Consider the following 17,485-nt stretch of genomic DNA (forward strand, 5'->3'; position numbering starts at 1 on the left):
CTTGTTTACATGCACTGATTTGTCCCTGTGGGCATTATATACCCAGGGGTACATTTACCCTCAGGGTGACAAAGGGCAAATCTGATGTGCGTTTACATGATCATTGATAGCTGGGACATATAATGATAAAAGTAATAAGAACAATTCATGAATCACAGTTCATACTGATCCATGGAAGTGTTATCGTATTTCTCAGAGAAAGGTCTATATGGGAAAGACCAAGGAGTAGAAACTGGTGGAATGTTACCTAAAAGCATTTGCACAATGGAAAGAGAAGTTTAGAATACCAAAAGTTATCTTCCATGATATTTGTGAGAAACTTCAACCCACATTGAGATGCAATTCTGTGTCAGTCAAGCTTTAATAATAATAATAATAATAATAATACGCCTCTCCGTGGTGGGCCTAGATAGGGGAATTGTATTCCCTGAACTAAACGTACATCACCCAGTTAGGGCTGACCCCCCGAAGCTGGTTTTACACTGGGTTACCGAAAGCCAAGGAGAATATCATCATTCAACTCCGCAGCCCAGTCAGCCTTCCTCCGGTAGTCAAACCAACCTTACTGGAGATGGGACTTGCCCCAGGGGAAGGCACAGCACCCGATCAAGAATATCTTGGTCAAACCATCTGAAAAACACACTACTAGAGTGTGCAAGAGCGACAGGATGGCCTGCAAATCCGGGAATAAACGGCAAGTCGCTTAAGCTGCATTGGGACAATGCCATGCCCATGTATGCTTTCCTGACGGAGCAAAATCTCCGAGATCAATTCCGGCGGCTTAAAAATCTCATGCCCCGTGAGCCAGTTCAACCCATAACTGATGCCCGTCAGGAACCTTTGCATGAGCAGAATGCTCAAGTGGCAGCAGACCCAAAACTTCTGATGGACGTCCGTGTTAACCTCTCTCCTCTTCCTGATGGAAACTCTTCCGGCACTGAGCCAGTTGGCCCCGAAATTTCGGATCCTCACTCTTCTTCTTCCTCAGTTGCAGATCTTTCCGAAAATCCTGTGTATATTTTGTTTCATTCTATTTATGATGAAATATCTGATTTACCTTTAGAAAATCGGAGGCCTATTAAAACAAACAAATGAATCTTTTCCCAACAATGAAATTAATTTATTAAATGATATTATTTCTATGAAACTTTCATCGGACTGTTCATTACATGAAGTTAATTGTTGTGTCTATGCTGCTGCTCGAACCTTGGAGGAACTTCACACAGTTTCCAAAGAAAACACATCCAATACTAAGAAGACTACACCAAAGAAAAACCGGTTTCAAGTAAAACTAACGGAAACTAGAAAATATATTTCCTGGATAGAGCTGTGCCTGAAGTTAAGATCATCAGGCAGTCCAATGTCAAAAAGACAAAAGGCAATTTGGAGAAAATTAAAACTGAAATATAAAACAACGAAAGAAAAGATACTTCTCCAAATTGTCGATTCCCTTAAGGCAAAAATAAAGGTTTGGACTGAAAGAAAAATGGGAAAAGAAGAATAAATTCATCAAACAAAATAAACTTTTTAGAAATAATGAAAAACACTTTTATAGGCAACTCAAAATAAACGGTGATGGTGAACATGACAAACGGCCTCCCATGGATGCCAATGAAAGGTTCTGGAAACAGTTGTGGTCTGTACCCGGCAACTGTAACCTTGAGGCACCATGGGTCCGTGATTATGACCATGCAATGCATGAGAAGGTAACTAGGTCGTTTGTCTGTTACATCTCACCAGATTGCCTGAAAAGTGTTATAAAAAAGTCCAAATCAAATACAGCTCCAGGGCCTGATGGTATTCGAAATCGGTATTGGAAACTGTTCCCCTGTGTCCAAACACCATTACTACACTGTTTCAATTCTCTTGTGGACACAGGTGATGTTCCTCCATGGTTCTGCAAAGGTCGCACAATGCTTCTCCCCAAGAAAGGAGACTTGACTGATCCCAAAAACTTCCGCCCTATCACATGTTTGAATACACAATACAAAATATTCACAGGGTGTTTGACAAACCTCGTGTCATCTTACTGCTCTTCCAATGATATAATTTACAGAGAGCAGAAGGAGCAAGAAAGGGATGTTGGGGGTGCAAGGATCAACTTCTTGTACAGAAAATGATTTTGGAAGAGGCTAAAACATATCACCGCAACCTCTCCATGTGCTGGATTGACTACAAGAAAGCATATGACTCTGTCCCTCACGAATGGATTCTGAAGTCTCTTCATTGTATTGACCTCCCTCAACGACTACTTGATTTACTCAAGTCTTTAATGAGTTGCTGGTCGACTCAACTTGAGATGTACTCGCTGGGGCAGGTGCAGACTTCGGAATCTATTCCAATCAGAAGGGGAATATTTCAGGGGGATTCCTTTAGTCCTTTGCTTTTTTGTCTGTCTTTAAATCCTTTGAGCTTTCTGCTCAATAAAGAGGAGGGTTACCATCCCGGACCTCCTCAGCACAGATCACCAACACCTCTTACTCATCTCCTTTACATGGATGATATCGAGCTCCTTGCCAAAGGAGATACCAATTTGAAAGAGCAGGTTCTCCTTGTCGAGTCCTTTTCGAATGATATTGGCATGACATTTGGACTCGACAAATGTAATACTCTTTCATTTGAAACGTGGCAAGGTAACTAATGATGGATCGGTCAAGTTACAAGGGGAGGAGTTATTGAGCATCTTGTGGAAGATCAGGCCTACACCTATCTTGAATGCAAGTTCGAGACAAGCTCCAGAATGCCCAGATTCAAGACAAACTTCGGGCCGAGTACAAATCTCGTTTAAAGAAAATCTGGAGTTCAGAGCTAAATGCTCGAAACAAGGTCAAAGCCACCAATACTTTTGCTGTGCCAGTCCTTTCCTATTCCTTTGGAGTAGTTGATTGGACAAAACAAGACATCCAGAGTCTTGACCGTCTGACCAGAAGGATCATGTCTGATAACAGAGCCCACCACCCTCGTTCCTCTCTTAACCGTTTATACATGCCAATCAATTCTGGAGGTCGGGGTTTGATTAATGTGGAGGCTCTTCATGACAGAATTTTATTGTGTACTTTTGCACATATTTATTTATCGGATGATCCTCTGGTGATGCATGTGAAGACTCATGATGAAAGCAAGGAATTCCACAGCTATTTTAAGCGTGCCAAAGTTGTTGGACAGAATCTGAGATTTCAGGTAGATTTTGTTGATGGCGATGTACTGCTGGACGGTACAGCGATGGGAGTAAACCAGGTGAAGTCCTTCACCAAGTCTGCCCAGAGTCGGTCCTTTGTGGAGAAGCTTTCTGAGAAGCCATTGCATCGTGTGTACATGCAGTGTGTTGAACAGAATAGCAATCCCACTGACTCCTTCGCCTGGATGAAGTCGGCTGGTCTTAAATGTGAAACTGAGGGCTTCCTTTTTGCTGCTCAGGACCAGTCACTTCCCACTCGCAATCGCCTAAATGTGATTCTTAAAGAAAATATCAATATGAAATGTCGACTTTGCAATGAATTTACAGAGACTGTCCAACACCTTGTCAGTGGATGCCCTTCCTTGGCACAAACAGCATATCTTAAACGACATGATGGCATGGCTCGTTGCTTTTACTACCGTCTCCGACATGCCTGTGGCTTTGACTCCGAGGTCCATCCATGGTACGACCCTGAACATGTCCAGGGCGTCATGGAAAATGATGCTTTCAAACTTCTGTGGAATAGGCCCATATACAGCCTCAGAAGAATTCCAGCCAACAAACCTGATCTTGTCCTTTTGATAAAGCCAATGAATTTATTTATATCATTGAATTTTCTGTCCCTTTGACACCAATGTGATTGGCAAGATTCAGGAAAAGCATGATAAATATGCGGACCTCGCCTTTGAAATGTCTCGCTTGCATCCCAAGTACACTGTCGTCAGGCTCCCCATTGTTCTCGGTGCCCTTGGTTTGGTACCTCCTGATCTCTTGGCGCAGATCAGAGAGTGCCCGGGTTCTCCACCGGGAGCACAGCCCTTCTGACACTCTGGGTAATGCAGAAGGCTGCAGTGTTGGGGAGCCTTCATATTCTCCGGAAAGTTCTTGGTGGGTTCGACTAGGCAGCGTTTCCTGGGAGAAGTCCCATTCGCTGTCTGGGCTGCGTGTAGAGGGGGCAAGGGCCCTGAGCTGATGATGAGCCTTACCAGCCTGACTGTGCCAGGATCACCCGAACCAATGAATTTATTTCTCTTTGCTGCATACATGATAAATATCTTTAATCTGTGCAAAACACTGTAATAATAATAAAGTTCTTGGTGGGTTCGACTAGGCAGCGTTTCCTGGGAGAAGTCCCATTCGCTGTTTGGGCTGCGTGTAGAGGGGGCAAGGACCCTGAGCTGATGATGAGCCTTACCAGCCTGACTGTGCCAGGATCACCCGAACCCTCTCTGCTGCATACTATCTTTAATCTGTAAAACATAATAGTAATTAATTTGTATAGCGCCTATATTCCAACTTTAAGCTGCTCAATGGCGCTGAACAGGGTAGATAATTTACATATCATATGCTTGATTAAACAGGAAAGTTTTTAGACAGTTCTGGAAGGATTTGTGAGAGCTTGCTGTTTTGAGTTCAAATGGTAGATTGTTCCACAAGGTAGGGGCAACTTTGGAGAAGGCATGATCAGCAAGTTTAGTGGATGTTGAGGGAACCGAGAGATTGTACATATTCTGAGATCGGAGATATCGTCCTGGTGTATACATCTGGATCAGGTCCTTTAGGTAGAGAGGGGAGTTATCATTGTGCAGAGCAGCGTAGGTCACTGATAAGACTTTGTACACCACCCTAAGCCGAACTGGGAGCCAATGTAATTTTTTGACAACAGAGCACCGAACAGCCGTCACCTTGTATTACCTTTGGCCATAAACTACAGTGTAGAGTCATCCGTTACATGTGCTAAGAGATGTTTGACGTTCCATCCAGAAAAACCTTCAAGAACAAATGAAAGTGTCTCTGCGATCATCCATGAGGTTTGTTACGTCAGTTGCAGGCTGTGCCAATGAGATGTTGACCGCCAGGTTTACGATTGTGAAATTTCGCCAGAAAGATATCAGACCTTCAAGAACAAATGAAAGTTTCCAAATCTGCTGTAGATGATAGCAGGTGCAACCAGTAGTTTTGATGATGTGTTCCTGGTTGTTAAAACCTTACACAGGAACAAATAGGCTCGTATGTCAACTGGGCATTTCAAAGCATTACGATTTCTGAAAAGGGAGACACTTACAGTGCAATTCTACTGCCGAATGATCCTGGTTTTGGACTCAAATGGAGCAACAACTGTGTCAAGCTAAGAGAAGCAGCGAGGATCCAAACTGAAAAGTTAAAAACATTGTCAGGAACATATTGATTTTCAATACCAAATACATACTGGACTCCACTTCATTTTTATTGAATTAAACATAAGTGAATATTCATGGACATAACAACCATCAATTCTTCTAAATTGAATGGCTATGCAGCAAATATATAGCATTACTTCTCTTTGGGTTACATGTTTTTTTAACTGGAACTACTCTTTTGCCCATAGGGGCAAGTGTTGCCCCAGTGACAAATCGGTGCATGTAAACTAGGCTTATTTGGTCTAACTGAATGGATGACATCGCATCCAGTTTTGACAAGTTTACCCTGCTTGATAACACCAAAACGTTGCATCCACTGCGATAAAGAAACTGTCTATCCATAAAAAAGTGTTCCGGTTTAGAAGTGTTCCTGTTCTTCGGTGTTCAAAATGTCAGGAAAACAGAAAATTGTCATTTATAATTCGTGCATTTAAACATAACCCTATCTTTAGCAAACAAAACTTTGTTTACAGTAATGGTAATTTAAGGATAATTAAAAAGGAATACCAAAAACAATATTGTATTTTACACAATACTCTTGTCTGTTTAAACGGAGTTAATTTAATGTAATGTCATTAGTATTCATCAACTGCATTCACATTCCCGGAAGCACTCGTGGGATATCAACCTAAAACATTAAGCCGGCAGAGTTGATTAAGCGGCTGACTTTGTCTGCTGGCTCTGAGGCTGTGGGTTCGAATCCCAGATGGGACTCAACCCAACAAAAGTACCAGAATCTGTACTTTCCTAAGAAACAGTAATCTCAAATATAACATTGGTTATAATTGCAATAGGCCCCCCTGCCTTAAGGCAGGGAACCCTAAATATAGCAATGTACCAAAGAAGATTCGGGCAATCCTCGCTGGTCCGGCATTTCGTCAGCGCATTGGCATTGCCTCCTTTATATGCAGCCCAGACATTAAATGAGGATTCTTCGAGGAAGTATTGACTGGTTGTACCAACCAAAAACGTCTTGGACTCACCATCACTGCAGCCTCCGGCATAACCAAAGGGTATAGCTCCCAATGTCAGCAAACACATTTGGAGGAACCAAGCCTGAGGCTAAGAACATTTCGTACACTTTGTAAGGGAGGACTACATATTTGCCATGTTTCCCATGCCTGATCTTTACAATCACATTGCTGTAAAAAGGGGCACAAATTACATTGCATAAATAATTTCACGAGTTTTATCAAAACAGACAAGGTCAGGTGTGTCGACATGTCTGCGACTGCAGCCATCTATGGGTGATGGGGTAGGCGAGAGGTTAAAGCATTTACTCGTCTTATCTACCAAGCGCCAGACTGCAAGTCATAAGTCACGAATAGAATGCCCCTGTAGTTCTGAGTCTGTGTTTTTGTTTTAATTAATTCATGCCTTGGTATCATTTCAGATCTTTTAATGGCATCCTTTGAACGTCATGATGGGTATACTTGTCCTTTTGATACTAAGAGTCTCTGTAACAATATACCATACATTCTTGCCATACAGTAGATAATGTGGTATTGTTGACATGGGGTATAATTTTCTGATGTAGTTCTAGTCTTTTCAGTGCATAAACGAATCGGTCAGTCATCCGATGTGTGGTATCAATTATTAATCACTGAAACATATTCACAAAAGATGCAAAACTACACAGTTCCATCAGTAACATTTCTTTCTATATTTCAGGATTATTCAGTGGAAATTTACCTGACAATGTCATGGATAGATGAGAGACTTATGTTCCTGAACTACTCCAACTCCAAATGGCTTGAGATCGACACAAAACTAATGGCAGACGTCTGGGTACCAGACGTCTACTTTCGGAATGAAAAAGACGCTTCTTTCCATGAGGTTACGGTGCCTAACAAGTATATGCATCTCTATCCAGATGGCCGAGTGAGATACAGTATGAGGTGTGTTTGAGATTTGAGTAACATACTCTGTTGTGAAGTAACATCATATACTTTCGGCTGATCATTATCATTGCTTCCATAAATTACAAATATGAAATGCAGTATTTCCAGTATGAGTTCACTTAACCAAGTCTTTCTTTGTATGCAATGATACACATTGGACAAGACCACCCTCCATCACTTGTACATATTATTAATCTGCTCTAAACGGAATGTAGAAGCCAATACATTTCTAAATTAATGCAATAATGTTGCAGTAAACAATATTTTATATATTCACAATAACATGTATTTCTATTAACTGTATCCATTATGACGACCACGTGTATCGTGTCGCCATAGCATTGTGACGTCATATGCACAGTTAACTGTTTATTAGTTTTACCAGATGATGGGACCTGAACAGGCCCCGAAAAATATATCGCCATATCATTGTTATCAACTTGATGTAAATTGATCTGTATCATGAACTGTAAATATGTGAACAACTAATTGTTTTGTGTTTTAAATTTGGTGGGGTGGCTTTATCAATGGAGAGTATTTATCATTCATTGACAAAATGTATAACAAATTTGAGGATGCATCCATCGCAGCTAAGTTAGGAGATTTACTGAACATTCTAAATGGTTCTTGGGATATCAGCAATATTTCAGAATTAAGACGGGTGATTTCACAGGAAAAAACCTGTGATCTCTTTTATGCTATTTTTATCCCCCACAAGGGAAGTCTGTCTTCCACATTCATCAGGCTGTTGTGATTGGGCGTTTGAATCAAACATGGTGCTGGTGTGTTTCAGCACCCTTGTTTTTTGCTGTTTTTGACAATGTTTTATTTCACTCAAACTCAACGAATACTGAATCAGTTGCTTCACCGCATGTTCCAACATGTCGTGTAAAGTGCCCATTAAGCACGCAAAAAATTGCATTGACTTTATGGTACAAATGACCTCATTACGTTTAAGTTTATATATGACTATCAATTTTTAGGGTGTTCCCTTACTTTTTGTTTGTAGTATATGTCGCAAATGCATTATCCCGAATTTTGTTCCCTAAATGCTGAGATATAAGGAGGGAAATTACTAGTATCAGGTTCTTAAGTGATTTGGAATGATTTGTGTACAGTACACAACCCTGTCCACTTAAAAGAACCCACGAATCCGTTGGCATATGATCAGATGGCGGCCACATGAATACGTGCAAACACGTAGTTGCGGGTACAGCAACGTGCAGTGAACTTGGACAAAGTACTGTGACTATGTGTCCCAGTCCACCAAGCTGTGATGGGTACCTCGTTAGAATGAGAAAGCCACAATAACTCCGTGCGCCTAGTGGCTGCAAGAGTTGTATACTCCCCAGGGAGTTGAGATTGATAATACGATGTGCCGTTGAGATTGACATCCAATGATCGAGGGAAAATACCAGCGCCTTGAGCATGCACTTGTTGCCTGGATATGTGCGCTATATACATATCCTATAATAATAATATAATTTGGTCAGGGATCAAACCACCCCTTCTAACCTGAATTGATCTACTGTGGACCTGTTTGGAGTTAGATGCTTGAAGAATGCTATTATATGTAATGTCCTTGTATTGTATTGCAGACTTTCATTGACCCTGAGCTGTCGGATGAAGCTTGTAAATTTTCCACTTGATTCCCAAAACTGTCCAATGCTGATACAAAGTTGTAAGTATGTTAATGAAAATATTCCTGACAGGGACGTTTCAAAACTAGAGCCTTTCACAATCTGCTGATTCTTCCCATGGAAAAAACAGTGGATCCTTGATAATGTTTCGCCGATTACAACAGCTAATTTACTTAATGTGTTTGGTTGACAGATCATAGAATTTATGAATAGGAGCGTGTGCCTATGTTTATACTCTGACACGCCGAAAGACAGCTGTGCCCTTGTTCATTAGATTATTTGGTCATGTCAAGGGCAATTGAAAATACCTATTTTACGAGATGAAAAACTTCCGTCCGGTCTCAGATCTATCATATATTTCCAAATGCCTTGAAATAGATGTTCAAAGCAACCAGCTCTTAGCAACATCGCAATCTGCCTATAAAAGTAAGCACAGTACTGAAACCAATCTAGTATGTGTTCACAACGGACAGCAATGGACCAGCAGAACATCACACTTTTGTTCTCCTTGATCTGTGTGCAGCATATGTCACTGTGGACCACAGTGTCCTCCTGTATCGGCCGCAGACAAGACTTGGCATCACAGGTACAGCGCTGGAGTGGATACGCTCATACCCCTACAACCGTACAATCTGTCAAGATAGGTGATGTGTCCTCAGCACCCAGGCAAATTGTGTATGGCGTTCCTCAAGGTTCGGTTCTTGGACCCATGCTTTTCAGCCTATACGTTCTGCCTACTGGAGAAATTGTCAGGAACCATGGACTTAAGTTCCACATCTATGCAGATGACAATCAGATTTATGTATCCATTAAACCTCAGGAAAGCAACTTGTGGTATACAAAAACTGAAATTGTGCATGACAGATATTAGAACATGGGTGATAGTTGATTACCTTAAACTTAACAACAACAAAACAGAGTTTATACTTTTAGGGTCTAAGCAACAACTTCAAAATTACAATCTGATCTTTCTCTCATCATTGGTAATTACAAAGTAAAAACATCTACCTCAGCCAGAAATCTCGGTGTGATTATTAAGTCTATTATGACAGTTGACGAGCATGTCAAATCCATGCCCATCACATCGGCACAAGTGAGACGATTCGGGCCATATATAACATGACTATTTTTATTTAATAATTAAGCTTATGGGAGACAAAAAAAAGGTCATTTTAATACCTTTTGACTAATATTTTACAAATGTTTTGTTGAAAACATGTTGTGTGTTAAATACTAGTCAAACTGGATGAACAGAAGTTTATTAATCTAATTGCCAAATATTTCGTGAACAAATCCCCTGAAATGATTTTGTCTAGGGCTTAATTCGTAATTTTGGTCATTTGTTTTCAAGTGGTATTTTTTGCGTTACCTACGAATACAGTTTTCAATGACTCTGTCAATTTATGTAAATGCAACACAAGGTTATGTTTTGTATTACTTTTTACAGCATTAATATGTAAAGTACTCGAATGCAATGGCGTTACATAATATTTCTTACAAGTAATAATCTAAAACAATGTTAGAAAATCAAGGTCTGATTTGGTAAAAGAAAACCACGTTACCTACAAATACCATTTAATGTGTTGCCGTTTGCACAGATGAACACATTAGTGAATGATGTCCTAAGTTCAAGTGCAAAGGGCCACAAGGTATACATGTGCCACATCTGAACGTTTTCTGTGCTGTTTTTACGAAGATATCACACAAAATAACCGGTATTCGTAGGTAAATTTTAACTCCCAAATGTTACCTACAAGTACCAACAACTGATCACATTCAAATAAATTGGTGGAAAGACAACACATGACATGTGTTCCATTTAGAAGTTATCGTAGATGAGACCAGACAACATCTTGGTGATTAGTAAGTGTAATTTGCATTTTCTGTAAGAATGTTATATAAATAAACCCATGTCACAATAACATAGGATGCATATGACACTTGTTACAACTAACCAACTTTAATTTTAGTGAGGTTTTAAGTCTTAATATTGTAACAAAAAGCCTCAGACTGCAAGTGGAATTGACATCGGGGCTCAATTTGGCAAGACATGGTGTCCCGCTGGGATTTCCCCGGTTGTGGCTCACGGTATTTGTACGTAACATGTATTCGTTGTTAACAAAATGAAACAAAGAACACAATACGCTACTATAACATAATTTATGCTGAAGAGAATTATAGCAGATCATAAGTAAACTGATTAGGTACGCAGTACTGCATAGTAATAGATTCAAATGGCTACATAACTGAGCGTTCAATAAAAATGTTCTATTCAGGGATGCACTGCAGTTCGTGGTTTAGACTTTATTATAGTGATATAATGAATTCTTTTTTATTGAAATGTCAGGAAACAAGTTGCTCTTGGTGATAAAAGTAACAGTTTGCATGATATCACGCGATCAACGGTTGATTCGTTGGTAACATTTGTATTCGTTGGTAACATTCCATATTTGTAGGTAACATCAGTCAGTGTGTTTGAAGTTGTAAGTCTTGTTCAGGGCTGTCACCGATGCACTTGAGAACATAGGATAATTGAGACTGTAGTAGAAGTAAGTTGCATGTGTTTAGTAATTAGATTTGTCAAAGGTATGTCGTATTCGTAGGTAGCTCGTTTTTGTAGATGAAACTTTCTGTCAATGTCTATCTAATAGCAATTGTCATTGCAAAATATGGGTAATTAAAGCAGAGTTATAGTTCAGTAAGACGCATAATGTATTGATTGGTTTAGTGACATGTTTACCTGTACATAATGGTATATGGTATACGGTAATAGTTCAAGCTGTTTAAACATTTGTGATGTGCTTTCTTTGAATACAAATGTCAGCTGAAACATTTGGTAAATAAAATTTCAGGTGTATTGATTTTAGTTCAGTTTCTATACTTCTCATCAACAGTTTTGACTCACTAGTGTAAATATAGCCACTAACTTCAGGCGACTATTTTAAACTAAATTTTGCAAAATGTTCCATGCTGTTTAAAGGAACAGTTTACACATAAACTGATGTATTGTAAAACAAATTTGTAACGTTGAAAACATTATTGTCATGAGTTCAATAAATGATAAAAATCAGTGAAAATTGGCGAATTCTGAACAAAACTTTACACCAAAATGCAGCTGTTCACATGTACGATATTTGCACATGCTTTTCAGCAATTTGATGCATGATCCTCGTGCAATTCATCTACATAAGGTTTGCAGTTGGTTTTCCAACTATATATATATATATAGTAGATAGGGACAGTGGGAATCTCGTTAATCCATTCATCAGTTAAAATGACATTGCTACTTTCCGACATACACTGAGACAAAACAAAGAGATAGCCTTAAACTGGTTGTAAACAATCTTCATTCACATGTCCTATGCACTTAGATAGACAATTTCCAAACTGTTCGATGTTTTAATAAGCCAGCTATGATTTAGTTTGACATATATATATACATTTATGAAACACAAGGAATTATGTGATATTTGTTACCTACAAGTTCATTGTTTTTATCTTCCACCGAAAATTTAGTTTTTGATGCATTTTCAAATTTGTTGTACTTACCGAAAGTTCCACCCGTTGTCTCTCAGATGAATAAGATAGATATGTAATAATGATTTGTTTATGAAAAGAACACTAAGTGGTGCTATCTCACTTACATCAAACAAAGGTACCCAAATGGTTCTAATTTCGTAAAGCTTGAGGTTATAAAACATGAAAGAAACCATGATATGGCTTCAGAGTTTCTATAGTCATTAACATATTGTGCATTCAGAACAACCGTGAAATTGGATGTTAGGCAACATATAACCAATCTAATCACAGGATATACAAGGTATGATGTTGGTATTTGTAGGTAATTTAGAAAATGAGCCTTCAACTTCACTGATCCACCAACTTATCACTTTTAGAGATTAGTGATGGCAACTGATTTTCATAAGAGGCAAATATGTAGACTTTACATTGGTAAAAAGAATTACAAGGTGCAAGCAATTCTATTTTGGACCCTTGTACCTAGCTGTGTACACTTTTCGTTGGAATCGACCATCTACAACTCAGCCACATCCGATTATCTCAGAAACCTTATCAGCCAACACGTTCCAGCTCGCCCACTTCCATCCAAAGACAACATCAGTCTAACACAACTAAGCACAAAAACATGGGACAGAGAGCCTTCGCAGCAGCAGTTCCAACACTTTGGAAGGACCTGTCAATTCCATTGAGATTACTTTCATCAGAGTCTGCATTCAAAACAGCCGTAAAAACTCATCTTTTCCAGATTGCTTTCGCTAAGCTACTCTAATACTACCGTCTACACTGCTATTATTTCCAACTCTGTTTGTTTTCTAATCTTCAACGATCTTTCTTAAACCGCAGTTAAGCACCATATTGTGGAAACTAGGCGCTATACAAATCCATTATTATTATTTTTTACAGATTAAGATGAAAATTGCAGCAGAGAGTGTTCGGATGATCCTGTGACAGTCAGGCTGGTAAGGATCATCGTGAGCTCAGGGCCCTTGCCCCCTCTACACGCAGCCCAGACAGCGAATGGGACTTCTCCCAGGAAATGCTGCCTAGTCGAATCCAGCAGTACATTGCCATCAACAAAATTAACCTTAAATTTCAGATTTTGTCCAACAACCTTGGCACGCTTAAAATAGTTGTGGAATTCCTTGCTTTCATCATGAGTCTTCACATGCATCTTAAGAGGATCATCCGATAAATAAATATGTGCAAAAGTAAACAATAAAATTCTATGATGAAGAGCCTCCACATTATTCAAACCCCGACCTCCAGAATTGATTGGCATATATAAACGATTGAGAGAGGAACGAGGGTGGTGGGCTCTGTTATCAGACATGATCCTTCTGGTCAGGCGGTCAAGACTCTGGATGTCTTGTTTCGTCCAATCAACTGCTCCAAAGGAATAGGAAAGGACATGCACAGCAAAAGTGTTTGTGGCTTTGACTTTGTTTCCAGCATTTAGCTCTAAGTGCCAGATTTTCTTTAAGTGAGATTTATACTCGGCCCGAAGCTTTTCTTGAATCTGGGCATTCTGGAGCTTGTCTCTAACTTGCATTCCAAGAAAGGTGTATGCCTGATCTTCCTCAGATGCTCAATAATTCCTCCCCCTTGTAACTTGACCGATCCACCATTAACTACCTTGCAACGTTTCAAATGAAGAGTATTACATTTGTCGAGTCAAAATGTCACGCCAATATCGTCAGAAAAGGACCTCGATGTCATCCCTGTAAACCAGATGAGTAAGCGGTGTTGGGATCTGTGCTGAGGAGGTCCGAGATGGTAACCCTCCTCTTTATTGAGCAGAAAACTCAAAGGATGTAAAAAAACCCCAAAAAGTAAAGGACTGAAGGAGTCCCCCTGAAATATTCCCCTTCTGATTGGAATAGATTCCGAAGTCTACACCTGCCCTTGCGAGTACAGCTCAAGTTGAGTCGAACAGCAACTCATTAAAGACTTGAGTAAATCAAGTAGTCGCTCAGGGAGGTAGGTACAATGAAGAGACTTCCGAAACCATTCATGAGCGACAGAGTCGTATGCTTTTTTGTAGTCAATCCAGCACATGGAGAGGTTGCGGTGATATGCTTTAGCCTCTTCCAAAATCATTATTTGTGCAAGAAGTTGATCCTTACACCCCCAACATCACTTTCTCGCCCCCTTTTGCTCTCTGAAAATTATAGCATTGGAACAGCAGTAAGATGACACGAGGTTTGTCACACACCCTGTGAATATTTTGTATTGTGTATTCAAACATGTGATAGGGCGGAAGGTTTTGGGATCAGTCAAGTCTTTTATCTTGGGAAGAAGTATTGTGAGACCTTTGCAGAACCATGGAGGAACATCACCTGTGTCCACGAGAGAATTGGAACAGTGGAGTAATGGTGTTTGGACACAGGGGAACAGTTTCCAGTACCGGTTTCGAATGCCATCGAATGGAGCTGTATTAGACTTGGACTTTTTGATGACACTTTTCAGGCAATCTGGTGAGATGTAACAGAGAAACGACCCAGTTATTTTCTCATGCATTGCATGGTCATAATCACTGACCCATGGTGCCTCCAGGTTACAGTCGCCGGGTACAGACCACAACTGTTTCCAGAACCTTTCATTGGCATCCGTTTATCATGCTCACCATCATTATTTGTTTTCAGGTGCCTGTAGAAGTACTTTTCATCATTTCTAAAAAGTTTATTCTGTAACATATGTTATATTTGGGATTACACTTTCTTAATAAAGTACAAATTCTAGTAGTATTTGAGTTGAGCCCCATCCGGGATTCGAACTCACACCCTCAGAGTCGGGCACCTAATCGCCAGCACACAAAGTCAGCCGCCTAACCTGCTCAGCTACCGTGACTTGCATTTGACCACTTTCTAAATGGCTTTGTGTAATCAAAGTTTATTCTGTTGATGAATTTATTTTTCCTTTATTTTGGCCTTTAGGGAATGGACAATCTGGAGAAATATCATTTCTTACGTTTTTTTGTGTTTCAGTTTTAATTTTCTCCAAATTGCTTTTTGCCATTTTTTATGTTTTACAGATTAAAGATAGTATGCAGCAGAGAGGGTTCGGGTGATGCTGTCACAGTCAGGTTAGTAAGGCTCATCAGCTCAGGGCCCTTACCCCCTCTACACGCAGCCCAGACAGCGAATGGGACTTCTCCCAGGAAACGCTGCCTAGTCGAACCCACCAAGAACTTTACGGAGAATATGTAGACTCCCCCCAGAGTGTCAGAAGGTCTGTGCTCCCGGTTGAGAACTCGGGCACTCTCCTGATCTGCGCCAAGATATCAGGAGGTACCAAACTAAGGGCACCGAGGACAATGAGGAACCTGACGATAGTGTACTTGGGATGCAAGCGAGGTCCGCATATTTAGGATGCTTTTACTGAATCTTGTCAATCACGTTGCTGTCAAAAGGGACAGAAACTTCAATGATATAAATAAAATCATTGGCTTCATCAAAGACGACAAGATCAGGTTTGTTGGCTGGAATTCCTCTGAGGCTGTATATGGGACTATTCCAGAGAAGTTTGAAAGCATCATTTTCCATGACGCCCTGGACATGTTCAGGGTCGTACCATGGATGGACCTCGGAGTCAAAGCCACAGGCATGGCGGAGAGTAGTTTGTCGTACAGACCCTGAAACAAATATATCCAAGAAAGCCCACGCAAGTCTAGAAAATGTGGCAAGTCTAGATTTCCTCAGCTTCAGGGTCGGTACCAATCTGCTGAATTCACAAGCCAGAATATGGCTTGTAATTATCAGTTGATCTCTAGCTGTCACTAGTGTTTAATATTCACTCATGGGGAGCCTCCCCCACCACTCCCCAAGACCTCCTGCTTCTGCCTGTCCTCTCACTCCAGACAAACAACGTGTGTGATTACACTAGAGACCTGATGACTTATAAAATCTGAGTATTTTCTTTAACTGTTTCATTTTACACTGGCGAGGAGAGGGGATCATTTCGAAAAGTGTTCCATTTTAGGGTAAAAATGAATTGGAACTTTGATGAGGATGGAAGCAAATATACATAGTATTCGTCCAAATCAGAATACAATGATTGAAAAGTACTTAAGTGGTGAAGATGTGTTGTTTTGTTCTCCATCCAGGAGTGGAAAATCATTGACATTCGAAATTCTCCCTTTTCAAACAAGTCAGTAGAAAATACAAGCCATGCTACTGTTATTGTTGTGTCATCCTTGATTTGCATGATGAAGAGACAAACAGAGAAATATAAATCATTACGCTCAAAGCAGTGTACCTCAACGATGTAGGCATTTGTGACTTTATCCATAAACTTTGAAAAGACATTGTCATGGGGATCTGATGGCATATTGTTATCCCCGCAACAGCGAAGTTGCTGGGAATATAGAAACGAGTTCCGTCCGTCACGCTTTGTCCGAAGCATATCTCCTAAACTACTTGTGATAGCTTAACCAAACTTGGTACACATGTCAACCATGATCCCTAGATGTGCCTTTTGGGGGTTAGACCCAGATATGAATGTTATTTTGTGTTGTTTCCATGGAAACATGACTTTGGCTGTGACTATGAGAATCCCATCTTGTCCGAAGCTAATCTCCTAAATTTTACATGCTAGCTTCATCAAACTTGGTACACATATCAAGCATGATCCATAAATGTGCCATGTGATGGTTAGACCCAGATATGAATTATATTTTTGCTGTTTTTATGGAAACATGACTTAGGCTGTGACTATGAGGATGTCATTTTGTCCGGAGCAGATCTTCCAAACTGTACATGCAAGCTTCATCAAACTTGGAACATATGTCAAGTATGATCCATAGATGTGCCTTTTGGGGTTTAGACCCAGATATGAATTTAATTTTCTGGTTTCTGTAGAAACGTAACTTTCCATGGAGGCTGTGGCTATAAGGATATCATCTTGTCCAGAACAGAACTTTAAAACCGTTGAATATTTCTTCACCAAACTTGGCACATAGATAGGTCTGGTGATATACTGGTGCCCTTTGGTAGTTTTGGATTTCTGAATAAAACATATTTTGTGTTTCCATGGCAACAAGTTTACCTTTGACTGAAATTGGTGGTAGTG

At 40.1% G+C, this 17,485-nt stretch overlaps 1 protein-coding gene across 4 annotated transcripts in view; it reads left to right on the plus strand.

The window, feature by feature from the left end:
- The window catches only part of LOC124279343 (glycine receptor subunit alphaZ1-like), a 132,436-nt gene that overhangs the window by 50,773 nt on the left and 64,178 nt on the right, over positions 1-17,485 (plus strand). For 3 of the 4 annotated variants that reach the window (XM_046715170.1, XM_046715165.1, XM_046715157.1), the window contains exons 5-6: positions 7,030-7,256; positions 8,858-8,940. In XM_046715170.1, the coding sequence (XP_046571126.1) occupies positions 7,030-7,256; positions 8,858-8,940 (310 nt within the window). Of the gene's footprint in view, positions 1-7,029; positions 7,257-8,857; positions 8,941-9,422; positions 11,573-17,485 lie in introns of those variants that run through there. The other variant, XM_046715178.1, reaches the window with a different exon arrangement.

The sequence above is a fragment of the Haliotis rubra genome, unplaced genomic scaffold (genome assembly GCF_003918875.1).
Source record: "Haliotis rubra isolate DU_JTF1 unplaced genomic scaffold, ASM391887v1 Scf1069, whole genome shotgun sequence".
Taxonomy (NCBI): domain Eukaryota; kingdom Metazoa; phylum Mollusca; class Gastropoda; order Lepetellida; family Haliotidae; genus Haliotis; species Haliotis rubra.